This window comes from Bicyclus anynana, chromosome 24, assembly GCF_947172395.1.
Source record: "Bicyclus anynana chromosome 24, ilBicAnyn1.1, whole genome shotgun sequence".
Taxonomy (NCBI): domain Eukaryota; kingdom Metazoa; phylum Arthropoda; class Insecta; order Lepidoptera; family Nymphalidae; genus Bicyclus; species Bicyclus anynana.
This window is the reverse complement of record NC_069106.1, coordinates 1,933,210-1,956,552: the sequence shown is the minus strand read 5'-3', so window position 1 is coordinate 1,956,552 and position 23,343 is coordinate 1,933,210. Positions and strand designations below refer to the sequence as shown.

Here is a 23,343-nt window from a genome sequence, read left to right as displayed (position 1 = left end):
AGGCAGGGGTTAGTGTTTATGCATTCTAGAGGAATCCCTTAAACCTACATCCAAGGTCACAAGTCCTGGGACCTGCTCGGTTTGTTTCCTCTACCACGAAATGATGGTATAATCGCTGCTCCCCGTCACGTCAAAGTGGTGACGCGGCGGCAATAACCGTAATTCGACCCCTACTGCTGTATGTGTAAAACGTAGCTGCCCTTGATAAGGAGATGAAAATGCTACAATGGATGTGTAACGTCACACGTTGTGACCGACAACGTGACGAGCACATCCACAGTAGGCTCAGTGTCCATGACATCGGAGATAAGCTTCAGGAAGCACGTCTTAGATGGTACGGTCACGTTGCACGATGTCCGCAGAGCTACACGGGTAACAGATGTCTGAACATCACAGTCCTTGGAACTAAAGCCCGAGGTCGCCCCAAAAAGCGCTGGCTCGACATTGTACACGCGGACTTGAGAGCCAACAAACTTGAGAAGTCGGATGCGAACCCCACATAGTGGGACCACGCTAGGAAGGAGAAGAGGAAAGTGACACAGCGGCAAGCCATTAATGACCCCACGTCTCCTCACGTGTCTTGTTTTAGCCTTATTTTTGTACAGTACTATGCAAAGTTTATGACGTTTCGGAACATCGTGCGTAAAGGTCTGTTTATATCTACAGACAAAGTGCGTCACAGACATGTAGCGTGGCAGACACCTACAGACATCGTCTATTCACAATGCCCAGCAGGTAACTAGAGATACTTATAGTCATCAAGTTTTCATAAAAGAAGTCCCCCAGACGCGGCGCTAACGCACGCGGCTTGCCGCTACGTGACTCTCCTCTTCTCCTTCCTAGCGTGCCGCTTTGTCCCATCTTGAGCATCCGACTTCTTAAGTTTGTTGGCTCTCAAGTCCGCGTTTACGATGTATTTAATGTGTGGCTAGCATTAAGGCCGCTGTACGTAGTAACCAGAGGTCCCCTTACCGAGTCGAGGAAGCTGTTGTGCTTGTGGTACTGCGGGCGGTTGCGCTCGCAGAACTGGCGGAACAGCAGCTTGCCGATCGGCTGCTGGTCCACCACGTAGTCGTACGTTACATCTGTAACAAATAACACATCATCATCATTATCAACCCAACCTCACTGATGAGCTCGAGTCTCCTCTCAGAATGATTAGGTCAATAGTCCACCACGCTGGCTAGGTTACTAACCTAACTAAATGTTCAAGCAACGGTACATATTGAGATTTTTTTGAAACAATGGGGATGATGACTAGGTTTGAATATATTGATTTTTATAATACATTCGGATAAATAAGGTCAATGTTAACTAATTTATGCATAAAAAGCAAATTAACTGGATATTTGCAAAATAAATAAGATTATAAAATTTCAAAATCTATTAAAAATCTTTTATCGTAATTAGATAAAAGTTCATACAATTTTAGCTTCCTTACATTAAATGTGAAATTTTTAATATATGAACTATAAACATAAATGCACAAATAACAAAGATATTGGTAATTTTGTTTGAATGCCCATACAAGTTAACTATCACTAAGTGCCTACGACGTCATTAGTTCGTGCTATTTTGTATGGGGCGTTTTTCAGGGATTCGCGGCAGCGTCGCAAATCTAACCCTTTAAATCCCTGTAGCTCCGAAAGTAATGATGGCAGATATCCTGTTACTTTTACAAAATTGCTTTACTATTAGCATACTCTTAATTTATATACAATTTAAAAAACAGTCATCATCCCTATTCTTTGCAGTTCTTTTTAAGAAAAGGGGACCTTAATCCAGCACTTCTTAACCAGCGCTGGTTATGTAGGTTGAACAGTGGCGTAGCCTGCCTTTGAGAGGGCCTGAATCAAAATTTGTTGGGGGGTCCAATGAACGGTGAAGATTTCTCACAAAAGAAACAAAAATACTTGCTTAAAACCCCCTGTAGTTCGGGGGCCCCGTATCATTGATAGGGATAGCTACGCCCCTGAGGTTAAATATAGGTCTGGTACCTTGGGACCCCAACGTCCATCAGCTATAACTCTTAATAACACTATAATAAAGATTAAATCGAATTCCTATTTAAAGCGGCCCGGTGTGTAACTGACCCAGTTTCGCGGTCAATTGACAGCAATTATAAATTAATTACTTTAAAGTATCTTTACCTGCACACTGTGATGGTGTCACCAGAGTAGGTACCTACGTAGATATATTTCGTACTAGCGGTTACCCGCGACTTCGTCCGCGTGGAAATCAATGTAAACTTTCAAGCCCTATTTCACCACTTTAGAGTTTGAAGTTTAAAATTTTTTGAATCCCATTATATTTGGTATTTTATTTATAATTTATGAACATTTTTTTACTAACTACTGTAACTCTAAAAATGAAGGACTTTCCATGCAAACTTTCAAACCCTATTTCACCGCCTTCTTATTTTATTTTCGCAATAAAAAGTAATCGTGCCAAGTTTCATTTGAATTCTTTTAGTAGTTTCAGCGTGATGCCCGAATAACTTTAATTTCTTAAAATGCACACAACTGAAAAGTTGGAGGCGCATGCCCCGGACCGGATTCGAACCCACACCCTCCGGAATCGGAGGCAGAGGTCATATCCACTGGGCTATCACAACTCTTCAGTACTAATCAAGAAAGGCTGTAGTACAGTGATATATCCAACGAGCGACGTCACGTGTGCCAAACGCGTATCGAGTTTCAAGAATCCGAGCGCAAATATATAAAAATCCCCCAGTTCGATGGCAATTTGAACGTAGGTACTATATAATTTAGTGCCCGTAAAGTCCTTGAGGAGCTCGTAAAACCGAGCCTCCGTCCTAACTTGGGAATTAAAGCGAACACTTGGATCCCATTACCATAGATAAGCGGGGCCATGTCACAGGAGGGAGCAAAAAAAAAAATTTATTTCAATTAGTATTAGTTTACAAGCACTTTTGAAAGGTCAGGTTTATGTCATAATTTAATGGTGGTAATAATAGTCGAAAACTTAAAACTAAAGTTACGAGGGTTACAAACGCGCCTTGGTCCGAGAAGAGCCCACAACAAACTCAGCCAAGGTTTTTTTTTGTTTACCACCATTTTAGAAACATATTTAAAACTAAGCACACGGTCGTATATTACAGTTTAACGCCAAGCTTTTCTATCATTAATATAATCATTAACACTATAATAAGCCTTTCCCAAGAGCGAGTGACTCTGCGCCACGAAAGAAGTCCCACTGCCTGAACTGGAACTAAAATTTACAGCCCCTTACGCACGCCATTGACGACCAATTATTCTCACGTTTTTGCAGCACCCACGACTATAATTGATAGTGTCGTCGCTGCGTGCATGACGGCTCAACTTATAAAACGTTTTCGCTGCCGTTTGTGCTTTTTTTTTATTCTTTACAAGTTAGCCCTTGACTACAATCTCACCTGATGGTAAGTGATAATGCAGTCTAAGATGGAAGCGGACTAACTTGTTAGGAGGATGAAAATCCACACCCCTTTCGGTTTCTACACGGCATCGTAACGGAACGCTAAATCGCTTGGCGGTACGTCTTTGCCGGTAGGGTGGTAACTAGCCACGGCCGAAGCCTCCCACCAGCCAGACCTGGACAAATTAAGAAAGTCTCAACCTGCCCAGCCGGGGATCGAACCCAGGACCTCCGTCTTGTAAATCCACCGCGCATACCACTGCGCCACGGAGGCCGTCAAAAACTGGTGAAACGTGGGAATAATTGGCCGTCAATGGCTGACTTTACACAAATGACAATAAGACCGCCATTACCAAATGACAATGTTTCGTGGCGCGGCGTGGCTTTTTTGTACTGTATTCTTTTCTTTATTTTATTTAATTTAATAACATCCTTTTTCTATTTAAATTTAAATAAAAAGGATTTTTTGCCTTCGAAGGACCTTTGAGTTTAAAGTTTGTAACGTAAATATATTATACAAACTTGCTTCTCCTATCCCACAGGAGGATGATCTCATTCATCATATTATTCCAGGTCCCAGACAACCTAACATGTATGATAAAATTATTTTTAGCTGACACTGGAATCAAAATCGGCATAATCGCTCCCTATTTCGTAGCGATGGGAGTTGGGACGAAAGATAAAAACGACATTTCTCCACAATCTAGCCCATTGTGCTCATTCATAAACAACACAAAATATATTTAATAGGGATGATGACAGTTTTATAAATTGTATATAAATTAAGAGTATGCTACTACTAAAGCAATTTTGTAAAAGTAACAGGGTATCTGCGATCATTACTTTCGGAGCTACAGGGATTTAAAGGGTCAGATTTGCGGCGCTGCCACGGATCCCTGAAAAACGCCCCATACAAAATGGTACGAACTAATGACGTCGTAGGTAATGATCGATAGATTTGTACGGGCGTTCAAACAAAATTACTAATATCTTTGTTATTTATAGTTCATATATTAAAATATGTCCCATTTAATGCAAGGAAGCTAAAACTGTATGAATTTTCATCTAATTACGATAAAAGATTTTTAATAGATTTTAAAGTTATATATAATCTTATTTATTTTGCAAATATCCTAACAATCTTTGCATTTTATGTATAAATTAGTTAATATTTACCCGAGTGTATTTTGAAAATCAATATATTCAAACCTAGTCATCATCCCTATTCTGCTGACGTCCAGATAAAAATTTAAATTTAAATAGCAATATTTTATTTTCCCCGCTGTCTCCTGTAACTTGGACTACGTTGAAGCAATAAAAGACGGTCTTCTATTAGTGAGAGTATTCTGGTTATTCAGAAATGGCGGCATCTCGAATTTCTTTAAGTTTACCCGTTAGATAACAAAAGGGTTTGAAACAACGGAAAGTTGGAATAATTGAGTAAAATGTAAAAACCGAATTGTCTTCAAACTAATTTAGATTTCAATATTGGATAAAGAAAGTAATAGTATCATTTTGTTGTATTCTTCCAGTTGTTTCAGTGATTTCATGTGGCAGTTTATTATTTCATCCCCGTAATCTCACAGGAACGGGAACTACGCGGGATAAACCGCAGGGCGCCGGCTGTTAGTTCAAGGTTTTTATTAAACGTAAGCTTATAGAAAAGTCGTATTATAGTGTCAATGATTACGTAAATGACAAAATTGCTTGGAAATGAAATGCATTACATGACAGGCTACTTATATACCTATTGTTAAATGGTGATAAACTAAAAAAGGATAAACCTGACTGAGTTTGTTGTGGGCTCTTCTCGGACCAAGGCGCGCGAACCCTCGAACTTTAATTTTAAGTTTTCGAATAATTATTATCACCATTATCTTAAGTTTAATATTATTACCTGACGTTTCGAAAAAGCTTGTAAACTAAGCCTATTTGAAATAAATGAATTTTGACTTTGACTTTGGACTTTGAAATATAGCCTATGACACTCGCAAATAACATGGCTTTCTAGTGGTAAAAGAATTTTCCAAATCGGTTAGATGGTAAATAGTTTTTTTACATCTAATACTATAATATATAATGTGCTCTGTTAACAAACAGTCCAGCAATTATAAATATTTTCAATACTCAGTTCGCGTGTCCTGTATGCATATTCCCTTGATAATTAAGTATGTCATGGCTTTAGCGATTAGTTTAATGAACATTACCAATACAAATACATACTTATATTTATACCTCATTTATTTATTTCTCCTTTTTTTTTAAATTTTTAACAATGTTATACATAAAATATACAAAACACTATTAAAAACTTATAAAAAAAAATTCAACCCTCCCGCTGCGGGACATTTGAGTGCCCAAGCAACCGGCTCCAGAGTGAGGAACCTTCTCACAATACGCGCCGTCTCAAGAATCACTGCCTTCTGTATACGACTCTTGATCCAACAGTTAAGCGAAAGCTTCTTAAGATGTTGGTCGAAGCTTTTCGCTATAAGACCATTGACTGAAACAACTATCGGAACAATAATAGTTGACTCAACATTCCACATTCCATAAAGAGGTAAAGTTTGTGGTGTAGGGGTAAATTGGCTAGTTACAACCCTACCGACAAAGACGTACCGCCAAGCGATTTAGCGTTCCGGTACGATGTCGTGTAGAAACCGAAAGGGGTGTGGATTTTCATCTTACTTCTAACAAGTTAGCCCGCTTTCATCTTAGATTGCATCATCACTTACCAACAGGTGAGATTGTAGTCAAAGGCCTACCTTCTAGAGCGAGAAAATAACATGATGTCTTCCGGGATAAAAAGTAGCCTATGTGTTAATCCAGGATATATAATAGTCGCGGCGTGAAATAGTAAAAAACATGCATACCATCATACTCATCAGTTTTTCACAAATCTCGGGAAACCACGGATTTTTTCGGGACACATCCATACAAGCTTTCGCGTTTATAATATTAGTAGGATTCCACTAGGACGTTTTTTACGTGATAGAGAAAAAGATGTAGAAACTTTTTCGAAATTTATTTTAAAGAACATTTGCCATATCTATACTAATATTATAAAGCTGAAGAGTTTGTTTGTTTGATTGAACGCGCTTATCTCAGGAACTACTGGTCCGATTTAATAAATTCTTTCAGTGTTAGATAGCACATTTATCGAGGAAGGCTGGTCCGATTTAAAAAATTCTTTCAGTGTTAGATAGCCCATTAATCGAGGAAGGCTATATGCTATATATTATCCCCATATTCTTACGGGAACGAGAACCACGCGGGTGAAACCGCACGGCGTCAGTCTTTCAAATATGACCAATATTTCCATTCCCCTCTAACTAGTCGAGAAAAACTGTATGGAGTGGGTACGACAATAGACCAACGGGGCGGGGATCGAACCACCACCCCCTGTGATGAGTCCAACCGCTCTTACCGTTGAGCTATTGAGGCTACGTAGTATTTTAGTAAGTAGCTTAGGTGTAGTCTGAGATGTTCATACCGGATAACCGTAACCATGCCTACTCTAACATTAATAATAGCTCGTGACGTCATTAGCACGTCATTCAAGTACCACTAAAACACAATTAACCTTACATTATTTGCCGTTTACCTCATTATTATGAAAATATATGTTATCCAAACATTTGTGTGTGAGTTTGTGTATATGTGTTTTGGCTGAGATGTTATCATGTATAGCGGCAGTGGCCTTGTGTAGGGTTGCCAACCGTACTATAATATATTGTATTGTACTATATTTCAGGTATTGATAGACAGTTGAAGAAATATGTAGTACCCAAAAATACTATAAGTAAGTATTTTGAACGCTGATATGTAACAAAAAAATTGGTTGTCTGTAAAGATGGTTTTCTGACGATAGTTGAATGTGACAACGTCAGAAAATACTGATGGAATGGTTGCATTTTTCAAAAGAAAATCTCAATTAAGGTATTTAAAACAATAAATAAATAAAATACTGTTCGTTTTTTCTAAAATACTGTTTAATAATCTTCATAGGCCAGAATATATTTTGATTCTTGTAAAAAAGTTGGCAACCTTATAGCGAGACATACTTTATTTCTTGTAAAATAAGGTGGCAACCCTAGAGCGAGGGAACGACGCATGACGTCAACTTTTTTCGAGTTTGCATCGGGCTTCATCGAATTATAAGACGTTGTCTCGTAAAAAAAATTAAAAATCAAATGTAGAAAAGCATATGACACTTCTATTTCAGACAAATAAATCTAGAAAAATGCAACAATATTGTTTTTTTAATACAAATGTTGATTTTTTGCTTATACCAAAAAATACTATGATCTATATTTTTCGGAAAAAAATGTTGGCAACCCTACTTGCGATACGTGTGCGTAAAAAATATGAAATGAAAAACAATGTTTTTTCGACGTCTCTTACAATCGTGTATACTAATATAATAAAGTAGACGAGTTTGTTTTTTACTTGAGAGCCGTGATAGCCCAGTGGATATGAACTCTGCCTCCGATTCCGGAGGGTGTGGGTTCAAATTCGGTCCGGGGCATGCAACTCCAACTTTACAGTTGTGTGCATTTTAAGAAATTAAATATCACGTGTCTCAAACGGTGAAGGAAAAACATCGTGAGGAAACCAGAGAATTTTCTGAATTCTCTGCGTGTGTGAAGTCTGTCCTCTCATTGTGAGAGGAGACTCGAGCTCAGCATTGAGCCGAATATAGGTTGATAATGATGATGATGATGATAACGCGAAGTCACAAGGAAAGGTTATGATTTTAGCATTAGATGTAACTTTGTTTGTTTATATTTGCATAATATGTTCCTCAGTAGGTAGTGCCTAAAGTATTCATCCGATTTTGATGAATATGCTGTAAATGTTTTTTTTTAATTCTTACAAGTTAGCTCTTGACTACAATTTCACCTGATGGTAAGTGATGATGCATTCTAAGATGGAAGCGGCCTAACTTGTTAGGAGGAAGATGAAATTCCACACCCCATTCTGTTTCTACACGACATCATACCGGAACACTAAATCGCTTGGCGGTACGTCTTTGCCGGTAGGGTGGTAACTAACCACGGCCGAAGCCTCCCACCAGCCAGACATGGACCAATTTAAGAAAATCTCAATTGGCCCAGCCGGGGATCGAACCCAGGACCTCCGTCTTGTGAATCCACGGCACATACAACTGCGCCACGGAGGCCGTCTAAATATTATCATACTTCATACTAATATTATAAAGGCGAAAGTTTGTGTGTAAGTGTGAAAGTGTGTAAATATGTTTGTTCATCTTTTACGCTGCGGTTACTGAAGCGATTTGGTTGAAATTTGGAATAGAAATAGATTTTACTCTGGATTAACACATAGGCAACTTTTCATCCCGGAAAACCCCATGGTTCCCGCAGGATTTGTGAAAAACTGAATTACACGCGGACGAAGTCGCGGGCGTCCGCTAGTTATTAAATAAAACACAAACAGTATTGAGTCTTATATTAGTATGTTTGTGTACAAAAGCCTACAATTTGAATACAGAGTGGATTGGGTCATATTTTATGTCCATGTCTTTTTATTTTCATCGCAAAAAATACAAAGATATCTAACCATAGACAATAAATATATGAGACGCGCCATAAATCAAGAGTATATACCGTGATAGCCCAAGATATGATATCTGTCTTTGATTCGGAGGGTGTAGGTTCAATACAAAGTTCAATACAAAGTTTTCCTCTTTATATTATTAGTATAGAAAAATCACGTGTCTCGAACGGTGAAAGAAAAACATCGTGAGGAAACCTGCTTACGTGAGTCCCATCACTATATTTATCGTAATCATGCGCGTGGTACGCGCGGTGAATTTACAAAACAGAGGTCCTGGGTTCCATCCCCGGCTGGGCCGATTAAGGTTCTCAAAATTGGTTCTGGCTGGTGGGAGGTTTCGGCCGTGGCTAGTTACCGGCAAAGATACCGCCAAGCGATTTGGCGTATTGTAGTCAAGGGCTAACTTGTAAATAATTGAAAAAAACGGCTTAAGGCGAAAAAAATAGTAAGCTATAGAGACAAAATCCAGCGTTCACATAGAAGCGCGAGGAATTCCTCCCCGCAATAAGTCGTCACGAACAAACAAACAGACGACTGGAATCGCTTATTTACAACGCATAGTTATTCAAGGCGCGAGCCGCTTGCGAGCTGATTGAGCGTGGTCCAAATAAAAATCACAAGCGAAAACGGTAACGCTCAAGCGTCTCGACTAAGCGGAATCTAAAGCCTTAAAGATTTTTTTATTCAGTTAGAATACAGTTACGCGAAAGCTTAACTGTTGGATTGAGAGTCGGATACAGAAGGCAGTGATTCTTGAGACAGCGCGTATTATGAGGAGGTTCCTCACTCTGGAGCCCTGACCGCCGGTTGCTTGGGCACTCAAATGTCCCGCAGCGGGAGGGTTACATATTTTTCATAAGTTTTTAATAGTGTTTTGTATGGGCTGGGCATATATCGAGAATCAAAGACTATAAAAGTCACAAACTGCAAAGGTCCACCTTAAAAGAGAAGCGACGGCAGACAAAAAGGTGGGCTGATGATATCATTATCAGACCAGGGCGAGAATGGATGTCTCTCGCAAAAGATAGAGGTTACTGGAAGAAGAAAGAGGAGGCCTTCACCCGAACGGGATCCACATCACAAGAAGATAACTAACATTACTATAAATATATAGATATAATTATAATTTAAACCAACACACCTAAATAAATAAAAGGCTTTATTATTATTAGTGTTTTGTATATTTTGTATTACATTGTTAAAAATTAAAAAAAAGGAGAAATACATAAATGATAGAGAAAAATAAAGACAACCGCGACATCGCCTGCCTTGCGCCAGCTCGCATGCACGATAAGTTTTATTGAGTCGAAGGCTTCAGCGGCGCGCGGCACGAACTTTGCTCATATAAACAAATGGGCGATATTTTTCGCGTGCCACACTATGTAACTGACTATAAATACTGTAATAGAGCTAATACGCTGTCAAACTTTCCGGGAAATATGGCGTTTTATATGTACGGGGGAAGATATTGAGCGATTATGGGAAGAATTCGCATAGAATATATAACATTCAAGCTTTGTAATTATATTTCTTATTCTAAAATTACTTAATTTGTAAAAAAAAAACAATGATCTTTACCCATATTTTAATGGGGAATTGAGAAAATTCTCAGGTATGCAGGATCATGATTTTCCTTCACCGTTTGAGACACGTGATATTGAATTTCTTAAAATGCACATAATAAAAGTTGGAGGTGCATGCCCCGGACTGGATTCGTACCTACGCCCTCCGAATCGAAGGCAGGAGTCATATCCACTAGGCTATCTTCTACATCAGGATTTCTCAAAGTGGGGTACGCGATTTGACGGCAGGGGGTTCGCGACAAGAATTACATAATGGTGGCTTGATAACTGATACCGACTCAGAATGAAGGTTAAAATTGTTCAAAATTACTCCTAACATTGAATCTATTTGCGACAAAAAACAAGGACACCCATCACATTATTATGGTACTTTGTGTGTGTTTTACATATTTTCTTCAACAGTTATTTTTTTTTTCTTTGGGGGGGGGGGGGGGGGGGTTTGTTCCCATTAGTAAGGGGTTCGCTGTCACTTGGAACTTACTCATATACCTTTATTTCATACCGCATGATACAAACTCCGATTTCTCATACATCCATACGTTTAATTACAATAATAAATATGTATGTATGGATTTTTAAAAGGTAACCCGGAGGCAATTGACCTGTATGGACTCTTCACCACTGCTATATAACGTAAGTATACGAATCTCTGCTTCATTTAACTGCTCAATCAGCAGAACCATAAAAGTATCCTCGCCCATTGCGACACAGCAGATCCGTGCATTTGTCACCAACTGCTGCAGCTCAACGATTATACACTTTCCCACTAACAGAACAAGGTTCAAAATCGCTTAGCAGCATTTGAGACGAGTTCACAAGATCAATTACACTGATCCCATTTGGCGATAAGTATTAAATATGGGCCAATGAGCCGAAAGCGTTGCCCTTTCGAGGGGAAGAGACATATGCGATGTTTCCCTATATGCAAGACCAGTGGGTCATTAACTCTACCATAGGGTTGTTTTACAAAGACACAGCATTACTACTAAGCTTAGCGGCAAAACAAAGCGCCTGCCGCCCTCTCCCCTCTATCTTCGTCCTGTCACCAAACACCGGTATTCCTGTGCCACGTGGCGTGCAGTTAGTAAATAAGGAGCAGAACGACAGCTCTGTTGAACTTTATTGCACACTAGCAGATGCTTTCACCCGCGTAGTTCCCGTTTCCGTAGGAATACGGGGATAAAATATCGAATAGATAAAATAGCTAGTTTCGGAGCCTATTCAATGCAAACAAACAGACAAACAAACAAATCTTTCCTCTTTATAATATTTGTAGACAAAAAAAAAAACTAAAACACAAATATAAGTGAGCATGCAAAGGCAATTGCTGAGAGCAATAAGTCTTTGAAGTTTGTCTACAAAACGATCTATCCACATAACGATTACTAATTATCATAGAAGCGGCGCCGTAAGAAGTTTAACTTCATCATGTCAGCTCGTAGCCGTGTAGATCGGTAATTTGTAATATGGGACAGTGAGTCACGCGTGCGCATGTTTTTTTTCTTCCCAATGATTTAATGTAATTAACGGGCAGTGGGGACGCGGCCTCATACTTTTAATCTTTGACCTCAGATGGTGCAGATTAAGTGATAGTGATTTTTACCTACCCCAAAATCACAGGACATATTGGAGGCTAGCACGTATTTAATCTTTACAAATTAGGTATCATAATTTAATGTAATTAAAGGGTAGTGGGGACATGGCCTCATACTTTTACTCTTTGACCTCAGACGGTGCAGATTAATTGATAGTGATTTTTACCTACTCCAAAATCACAGGACATATTGGAGGCTACCACGTATTCAATCATTACAAACTAGGTAACATAATTTAATGTATTTAAAGGGTAGTGGGGACTTAGTCTCGTACTTTACTCTTTGACCTCAGACGGTGCAGATTAAGTGATTTTACCTACTCCAAAATCACAGGACATATTGGAGGCTACCACGTATTCAATCATTACAAATTAGGTACTACGATTTAATGTAATTAAAGGGTAGTGGAGACACAGCTTCATACTTTACTATTTGACCTCAGACGGTGCAGATTAATAAAGTTTTTTCTGCCTACTCCAAATCACAGGTTTGTAGGGTATTCGTATTTAAACCTTGTTTGGATGCTTATAACTTTGGTAGACAATTTGCATGATCGCATCATACTTTATTCTTTGACCTCAGACGGTGCAGATTAAGTGATAGCGATTTTTACCTACCTACTTCAAATCACAGGTCTGTAGGGTACACGTATTTACACCTTGTGTATCTCATTCTGAGAGGAGACTCGTGCTCAATAGTGAGCCGAATATGGGTTGTTAATGATGATAATTATACACACATTCCATGTAAATGTAAGTGATTGTACTCATTGTTTTACTAAAAATTTCTAACGCGAAAGAATAGCTGAGTATTTCATAGCTTGACACAGGACTCGAAACCAGGACCTCGTAATTCAAAACCACATAGTCATGACCCAACGAGGGAGAAAAAAATCATTGTTTAATAGGTATCACAACATAAAATATATTCTTACAAAGTTATACATAGTTGATGCTCGTTAGGTGGACAATGCATCAACTGTCATATTCCATGCTCCATTTACGATGCGAACACGGAATAAAGAATAATACAGAATGAGTCTATAAAAACAGCGCGATGAATCCGGTTAAACCCATAAAAAAAAACGTCACGCGTCTCTTTGACATCCGCATATACAAATTTTTTCATAACTTGTATTTCAAGATTTAACACTAACAACAATTACGTAAATTGATATCTTATTAGACTAGTTTAAAATATTTAAAAACATAAGACGCCATTATCTATCTATCTATACTTATAATAAATCTGTAGGGAGGTCAATTCTGTACATGAAATATATTTCCAAAATAACTATCAGGGGGTGATTAGTGATCGACACTGATGCCAAAAATTCAAATAGTAAAATTTTTGTCTGTCTGTCTGTCTGTCTGTATGTTCTTTATAGAAACAAAAACTACTGGACGGATTTTAACGAAACTTGGTACAATTATTTTACATACTCCTGGGCAGGTTATAGTATACTTCATTACGCTACGATCAATAAGAGCAGAGCAGTGAAGAGAAATGTTGAGAAACCGGGAGAAGTTACTCAATTTTTTAAGCTTCCGTCGCGTGTACAGCCTTAATGGTTAAAGCTACATAGAAATCATGTATGACGGAAATGTTCTCCTTAAAATTATCTATAAAAACACAATAGCATATATATGTCTATCTTTTATGGTTGACTCACAATAAGACGTGTAACTCCCGATAGCTTAACAGTTCGGAGCTTTCTAATTATATTTGTCAACGCTTATGTTTATAACACTCATCACTTATCCCTAACTAAAAAAGTTAACATTATTACCTATTCAATAAAAAAAGAATCATAAAAATCGGTAAAGAAACACCAAAGTTATACAAGAAATACGCTAAGCCATCGCGCGTGAATACTAATTCATGCTCGACGCGACTCGCGGGGGGGGGGGGAGAATAAATAATGAAGTGCCTTAATGAGTAGGGTAGTGGTAGGGTAGGGGTAGGGTTGGGATAGGGTAGGGTAGAGGTAGGGTAGGGTAGGATAGGGGTAGTTGAAAGTTTACAACGACTTTCACGCGGACGAAGTCGCGGGCGTCCGCTAGTTCTTGAATAATATTGAAAATTACTGATGCCACGCTTCCTGTTGTACTGACTCAAGAATGTATTCGTTTTTGAATTTGTATTTGGAATGGCTGCATCACTGCCGCGTTCCGTACGCTCTATCTGCTTATTATTCTTTAATCGGTGGTCGAATAATAAAACAAAATGCTTGCCACCCACGGTCCGATGAACCTACATGCCTGCAGCGCTGACGGCATGACGGCTCGATTTGAAGCAATAACATAAAAAATTAAAAAAAAAAATTCAACCGACTTCCATCCTTCTCCTAATAAGTTAGCCCGCTTCCATCTTAGATAGCATCTCACTTACCATCAGGTGAGATTGTAGTCAAGGGCTAACTTGTAAAGAATAAAAAAAAAATATCGCGATCACGACGTCATGCCGGCAGCGCTGCAGGCATGTGGGTGCATCAGACCGTGAGTGGCTAGCATAATACTGATATAAACACGGAAAATGGCGTAAAATCCATTTATTAATTGCCGCGCTCGGAGTACTTGCATGTATTAAATAAAAACCGGATAAGTGCAAGTGGGACTCGCCCACTGAGGGTTCCGCACTTTTGTATGTATTTGATTACATTCTATAAATATAGACTATATTTATATGATGTTTATCAATACATCTATATTATAAAGCTATAGAGTTTGTTTGTTTGTTTGCTTGCTTGAACGCGCTAACTCAAGAACTACTGGTCCAATTAAAAAAAAAAAATTCAATTATCAATTACCATTTATCGAGGACAGATCTAGGCTGTATGTTATAACGCTAAGATCAATAGGAGCAGAGCATCAATTAAGATTTTTTTAAACATTGGGAGTTTTTTTTTTCTATTGAGAGCGTAAGCTGCGTAAATGGTTGAAGTTTCGCAAAAATCATGTATGACATATTGTTACCCTTTAGAAGTTCTAAAAAAAAGTCCGCGACAATTCCCGCTGGATTTGTGAAAACTGAAATCCACGCGGACGAAGTTGCGGGCGTCCGCTAGTGTAATATAAGATATATTATTTCACCGCGGCTAGTTGCCTCGACTGGTGACTCGAAGGGCTGGCTCATTTTTTGCGCAAAGGAAAAGCCTGGCTGTCAGTGTGAAAATGCAGCCAGTATTCTTGCCACCATTCCACGTAGACATGAATTGTATTTAATTAATTTATTAGGATAGGTTAGCTTACTTATTTGAGCGTATCAAAACAAACGATTTTTGCGGCATTATTGACTTTATCTTTTTTTTACGGTAACTTAGAAGTTTAATTTTTTTACAGCCTATTAATATATCGTTTTACGCATCCCCAAGATAAAGGGTTTTTTTAAAAACGGACAAACAAGTGATGTTGTGACAAACAAGTTTTTTTTTTCATTTTGAGTCACGGAACCCTAAAAATGCATATTGCATTCTGACGTAATAACATCTTTATTAACATTAATTAGGATGTTTATATGTTGTTTAATTAATATGTTTCATCACTATTAAAATTACCTATTTTTATATATGTGCCATGTAATTCATATTATTATAATAAATACACAATCAATCTGTTTTTCCGGGCTAATCTCTGGAATAGGGATGATGACAGTTTTTTAAATTGTATATAAATTAAGAGTATACTAATAGTAAAGCAATTTTGTAAAAGGAACAGGGTATCTGCGATCATTACTTTCGGAGCTACAGGGGTTTAAAGGGTCAGATTTGCGGCGCTGCCGCGGATCCCTGAAAAACGCCCCATACAAAATGGCTCGAAAAAATGACGTCATAGGCAATGTAATGATCGTTAGATTTGTATGCGCGTTCAAACAAAATTACTAATATCTTTGTTATTTGTGCGTTTATCTTTATAGTTCATATATTAAAAAATGTCACATTTAATGTAAGGAAACTAAAACTGTATGAATTTTCATCTAATTACGATAAAAAAATTTTAATAGTTTTTGAAATTTTATAATTTGATTTATTTTGCAAATATCCAGACAATCTTTGCTTTTTATGTATACATTAGTTAACATTGATCCTATTTACCCGAATGTATCATAAAAGTCAATATATTCAAACCTAGTCATCATCCCCATTGCTGAACTGATTTTAATGGAACTTTCACTGGAAGGTAAAAAAGGTGTTGCATAAATGCTACTTTTTATTCCGGAGCAGCTATGGTTCCCGCGGGATATGTGAAAAACTGAATACACACACACGGGCGAAGTCGCGGGCATCAGCTAGTAAATAAGTAAAATACCATATTAGGACAATATGCATACTGTTATATATCCTAAAGAAAGCAGAAGCATTTTTGAAAATTATTTTTCGAAACTTGTAAAAAATAACGATTTACTTTTAGACGTCAGTTCATCATTAGTCATTAACAACCCATATTCGGCTCACTGCTGAGCTCGAGTCTCCTCTCAGAATGAGAGGGGTTAGGCCAGTAATCCACCACGCTGGCCCAATGCGGGTTGGCAGACTTCACATACGCAGAGAATTCTCTGGTATGCAGGTTTCCTCACAATGTTTTTCCTTCGCCGTTTGAGACACGTGATCACAACTGAAAAGTTGGAGATGCACGCCCCAGACCGGATTCGAACCCACGCCCTCCGAAATCGGAGGCAGAGGTCATATCCACTGGGCTATCACGGCTCTCAGACGGTTACGTCTCTACAAAATCACCGCAAAAAGTGATCCGAATAATAGGATACAAAACTGATCGCACACATGCACAATGTGTACAATTTCGAGTTGTGTGTTCACATCTTGAACACACAACTCGAAATTGTAGACGATATTTCGGTAATAACTGTTTAAATAACGTTCGTTGTTTAGCACAACTAACATTAAGATGTGAAAAACTTTTGAGCGTTTTTCATGACCTAGTAATACATCTAACAGTATTTAACATCATTACATCAGTAGGTAATTTAACAGCCTTCTGGCGGCAAGTTAGTAAATCCGCCACTGGGTGAAGCCGCGAGATGTCAGCTAGTTGCTTATAAAAGGAAACATATCTCTCTCCCGTCAATACCAGACGCAGGCAAATATAGACTGGCAACAAGAGACATCATTTCCGCTACGGGAAATAGAAAATTTCAGTCCGGAGCGAAAATTATGTTAGTTTTTATCGGTAAGGAAGCTCGTTTTTGCGAGCCGTGATAACTATTTATGACCTCTGCCTTCAATTCGGAGGGCGTAGGGTCAATTCCAATTTTCAGTTATGTGCAGTTTATGAAATTAAATATTGCTAATATCAAACGGTGAAGGAAAAACATCGTGAGGAAACCTGCATACCTGAGAATTTTCTTAATTCTCTGCGTGTGTGAAGTCTGCCAATCCACATTGGGCCAGCGTGGTGGACTATTGGTCTTGGTTTGATTTTCCCTTTATCAATAGAAAGCCATGCTAGAATATTTGTGAGTGTCATAGGCTATATTTTATCCCAACGGAAACGGTACGCGGGTGAAATCGCGGGGCGTTTCATTATTATAAACCCATATTCGGCTGACTGTTGGGCACGAGTCTCGTCTCAGAATGAGTGGGGTTAAGCTAATAGTCCACCCCGCCGGCCCAATTTTCATTGGCAGACTTCACACACGTAGAGAATTAAGATTCTCAGGTATGAAGGTTTCCTCACGATGTAATCCACCATTTGAGACACGTGACATATATTACATAACTTGGAGGTGCAAGCTCCGCACAGGATTCGAACCTACGCCCTCCAAATCGAAGGCAGAGGTCATATCCACTGGGCCATATATCTCTTATACCAGGGCTATGCTAATTGATAGTACATATATTAAATAGCCTACTATAACTCCCAAGTTTGCGTATTCACAGTAAATAAGTTACCATTCTGTTAACATTACTAAGAACATTAAACCTTGTGTGACGCTCGCGTAGGTGTATCACATTTTAAGGTCAATGTTCACTTGTAGTAGGGTCGCCATGAAACTAACATTTTGGGACAGGTCATTAAAATATATTAATTAAAATGTTAGATCTGGTGAACTCTGGTGTAACGAAACCCAAAATAATCCAACAAAAGGTGCAGACGGATCGAAAGTCACGACAAGAATGAGCTAGCATCCTATATCGCCGGCACTCGGTCTTCCACTATTCTCATCTAACTCACAGAACACTTCGTACTATCTCGGCTCGTGACCGATCGAATTACTCACTCGCCTCGTCCCACAAGATAACTTTGTTATACGGGAGTTTATTTATTAAGCTGGTTGTTTTATTTAATTATACAATATTAAACAAAAATAGGTATGATAGTTACGTAGCTACGATAGCAAACTGAATCCCCCGATTTTCGTACATTCGTTTTTTTTGGAATTACGCCCCATTATGGAAGCAATTTTAGAGATCAGTAGAACGAAAATATCAAACCCAGGACCTCGTGATTTGAAGCCACATAAGTTAACCACCAACGAGGCAGTTAGTACTCGTTATTATTGTTAAAAAAAAAGTCCCGAAATTTTCTTTTTTAATATGTAAACCCTACATGCAAGTGAACGCGGAAAACGCGCCTTTATAGGAAAAACTTAATTACTCTTCACCATCGACACCGTAAAAGCTTTTCGTTACATTGTTTATTCGACGTTTGTGGTATCGACAGACTCACCTCATCGGCAATTAACCCAATTTTTAAAATTTTGATAATAACACTTGACACAGTGAAATGAAGACAGTGCTTCCCAGGCAACACAAACACAAGCTAAACAGTTTCTTCGACGGCGAAGACGAGGTCCCTGATAGCTGACGTCACCCCTACGAGGGCTTTTAACTCACCATCTCGGGGGCGCCCGGACTGATACACTAAGGCCAAAACACCCTTCCCGAACAGCCCTCTAAGCTGAGGTCCGAGTCTCAGAGGAGACTTAGAGAGTCATTTCACCCATCTACTCTGCTTCTGCCTTCGGGCCCCATCAGGCGATGCTTCTGCACTCGCCCAAACCCCCCGGTGATGCCGCTGAGGTCCCCTAAAGAGCCAACGGCACTTACAAAATCAGAAAAATAAAGAATATTTCGCAGGGCTTAACATGAACATGTCAACAGGTCTTACGAAGTGCCGCCCCATGTCAATTAACCAGCTGGCCTATTCACTATTTTGGTCTTTATTATCAATTGATTAAAACAAACATCAAATCAATTGACAAAATGTCATTTACCTACTGTGTGATATCCACCAGCAAGCACCGGATGACATTTGTTACATAGAATCTCAATTTCGTATGTGTCAACTAGCATACGTCAAAGATAGTGAATTAGCCTTCATACGAGTAGATCTAAACCTCAGTTGATAAAACGCTTACTGTGACAAACTGAATAATTCGTTTATTAGGTTAAAGCTCGGGCCAAAACAAATCAAACGATACAAAGCTGAAAATTCAAATAAAATATATTGAATCCATATGAAAATAGCAATATAAAGTCATTACTTGCTTGTCTGTAAGTTAATTGAAATGAATAGTAAAACGAGATAGTGATAAATAGTTTTCCCATCGCGCGCCATTGCCTCTTCGCTTCGTTGGCGGAATCACAAGTAATGACGTTGAGTCGCCTTGACTGGCTTACTGTATGAATATATGAATTTCTAAAGCACCTCGCACACTAAGCGACCACAACCACGACCAAGAAACCATATAAACAGCGTGCACTTGGTTGCACCGGTCAATGGGCTGCAGTTTGAGTTGGCACGACTGATCATTGTAACCAAGCTTTCGCGACCTAGATCTGTGACAACTAATGCGGCTCGACCAGCCAGGACAATTGGCTGCTTTACGAGCGGTCGTAGTTGTGGTCGCAAATATGTCCGCAGGTTCATCGTAGCTTTTGCAAGCACGGCCAACAACTAATCTTGGACGTGGCAGAATAAGTGCTTGACGTCTCTAACCGGCCTCGATCACGACTGGTCAAAGTCAAAGTCAAAATTCATTTATTTCAATTAGGCTTAGTTTACAAGCACTTTTGAAAGGTTAAGATTATGTCATAATTTAATTTAATTTAATGGTGGTAATAATAGTCGAAAACTTAAAACTAAAGTTACGAGGGTTAGAAACGGTCGTTGTCCGTTTGAGCGCTGGCACTCGATACGTTGCGGCGCCGCATCGCAAACATTTCACTGTATCAGCGGGCACACACTGCACTGCGGCGCCGCAACGTTGTTATGGCGCCGTAGCTGCGTAGGACAGTATGTCATTAAATTAATGTTGTGACGCATAGATAACTGAGCGGTGCCGCTCCAACGTACAACGCATTCACCTCGTCTCGGTGGTTGCAAGTCCGGTGCGGCGCCGGAGCGCATCATGTGACATGCCACAGACATTTCTATGTATTTTGTACCAAGAAGGGTTGTGATTTTCATTAGGGGTCTGATGTATTCGTTTGAGATGAAAATTTACACTAAAAATGGAAAAATAATAAAAATTTTAATAAAAAAATACAACCGACTTCAAAACCTAAAAACGTACCCACTAAACTAAAAAGCGAAAAATAATATCATAATATGTTCTACCTGCTGATCAGTGTGAAGGCGGTGCTTAGCCGGTGTTGACTTAATTTAAGCCATTTCTGACAGGACCAAACTGTCAGGAAACAACACTGTCAGCAAAATCTAAATTTATAAGATATTCTCACATGGTTTGAAATAATACATCACCGGCTTAGCATCGCCTTCATACTGATCAGCAGGTAGAACATATTATGATGTTATTTTTCGCTTTTTAGTTTAGTAGGTACGTTTTTAGGTTTTAAAGTTGGTTGTATTTTTTTTATTAAATTTTTTTATTATATTTTGCTTGCATAGTAGTGAGTACACTGATCTAGCTACGCTGTGGTACATACGTCCGTGACTTTCAAGTATCATAGAGTGGTCGCCAACAATCTAAAGTAGTAAATTGTATAATGCCTTCGTGTCGCTTCTATCCGGTCACTGACGACTCTGTTTATGAGTTTTATTAATGGTTATATCACCTATTAATGTTGTTCATTGGTTGTTTATATACTTCCAGTAATCTCCAGACCGATTTAGTCTCTTCGGAGACAACAGACTATATACATTTTGTAGTTATGTACCTACTTATATTAAAACGAAATATCAAAAACCGCTTTATGTACGAAGATGAAACTTCGCAGGGAGGTAGTTTATAGTACGCAAACGTCTGCTAAGAACGGATTTGCGACAAGGACAATACTAAGGGCAGACGAAGTCGCGGGCGTCTGCTAGTTTATTATATAATATTAATATAAAACATGGCTTCTTATAGGATAGGGGATATGGAGCTTAAACCCACCACGCTGTTCTAATGCGAAGAGACGACGACGAAGGTGTTCCCTTAACTCTCCTTCATCTTCGTCACCGGACCCCTAATACAGTCACAACCCATCTAGGTGGAAAGTTCTCATCAATACAAATTTATCAAGTCCAAACACAAGGTAGCTACTGGGAACCGTTGAAGAGTTCTCTTAACTGTCCTTCGTCTTCATCATCAGGCCCTCAATACGGTCACAACCCATCTAGGTGGAAAGTTCTCATCAATACAAATAAATCTAGCCCAAACAAAAGGTACCTGCTGTAAATCGTTGACGAGTTCCATCGTCTGTTTTTCGGCTTCATCAACAGACCAACTCCAGACCTTCATAAAATTGTAGTGGTTTAAGATACCTTATGGAAACATTAACAAACGCACTAGCCGTCCCTACGATTTTCGAAAGTTCCCCTCGATTTCTCCAGGATGCCATCATCAGATCCTGACATGAAAAAAATGGGACCACCCTGGAATCAAACCCTTCAAAACAAAAAAAGAATTTTCAAAATCGGTCCACAAATGACGGAATTATCGCTGGACATACATAAAAAAAAAACATACATACAGCCGAACGTAGAACCTCCTCCTTTTTGGAAGTCGGTTAAAAACATAAGATGCCATTTTTCTTGAATAATATTGAAAGTTCGTGTCGTACTGACTCGAGAATGTATTCGTTTTTGAATTTTGTATTTGGAGCGGCTACGACAAGATCGTGTTCCGTACGTTCTATCTGCCTATTATTGCTTAATCTGTGGCAAACATTTATATTATTAACGAATAAAGGTTTATGCGTAACATTAACTAAAAGCTCTTGTAAGCACGGCAAGGACATTTTCTTGTTTTATAATTATTTATCCCAAGTTCGATTCCCGACTACGATTTGTTAGCAAACCAAACGGTCAACAAGCATCGACAACTGAATAAGTTAAAGCAAAAAGCCATTTATTTAAGTCCAAATAGTTTCACACAAAATAACGTTTTGTATTGAGACATGTAATGTTTTACGGCTATCAATATCTGTCAATGTCGCCATTGTTCGAACGACAGGGAAACATACAGACAAACAAATATTATAATTCAACCGAGCAGATTGTGGGCTCGTTAGCATGACAGATGACTCCAGATTTGGTTAACTTGACAGATGTTGAAATGAGTAGGTATTTAAATTGTACTAGCTGACGCCGCGTGGTTTCACTCGCGTGGTTCTTGTTCCCGTATTCCTATTCCTATTTCCTACACCACGGGAACCACGCAAGTGAAATCGCGCGGCGTCAACTAGTATAAAACACGCGAGGCGGGATTGGTGTGAAGTGACGTTATAAATTCGCGCTCATTTACCAGTGTGCCTAGTGGGAGTTGTCAATATTTTTATACTGTCACTATCGCGTTAACGTAAACGCGAATATATGTGGAATTGAAACAGTTGTGCAGTAGTGCCACTGTTTCACGCAGATAGCGCTGTTCCAATTTCTTAGAAATTCGCGTTTACGTTAACGCCATAGTAACAGTATCAAACTGCCATTAGGCCCTCGGTAGTGGAAATCGAACCCCCTCGGATGCTAAAAGCACGCACTGCGTCACTCAGCTGTCGTAAAATCAAAATTCATTTATTTCAAGTAGGCTCAATTTACAAGCACTTTTGACACGTCAGTTGACTATTTGTAAAGATTCTACCACTGGTTCGAAAGGCAGGTTCTGCTGAGAAGATACCGGCAAGAAACTCAACAGTTGCTCTTTTGAAAAAGTCATGCAGTATTATAATTTACAATTGATAACAATTACAATTTCTTATAGTTTTA

General features: G+C 38.9%; 1 protein-coding gene across 2 annotated transcripts in view; it reads right to left on the bottom strand.

Moving 5' to 3' along the window:
- The window catches only part of LOC112044013 (G protein-coupled receptor kinase 2), a 71,382-nt gene that overhangs the window by 29,473 nt on the left and 18,566 nt on the right, over window positions 1-23,343 (bottom strand). For both annotated transcript variants that reach the window (XM_052889071.1, XM_024079731.2), the window contains exon 3: window positions 973-1,085. In XM_052889071.1, the coding sequence (XP_052745031.1) occupies window positions 973-1,085 (113 nt within the window). The remainder of the gene's footprint in view (window positions 1-972; window positions 1,086-23,343) is intronic.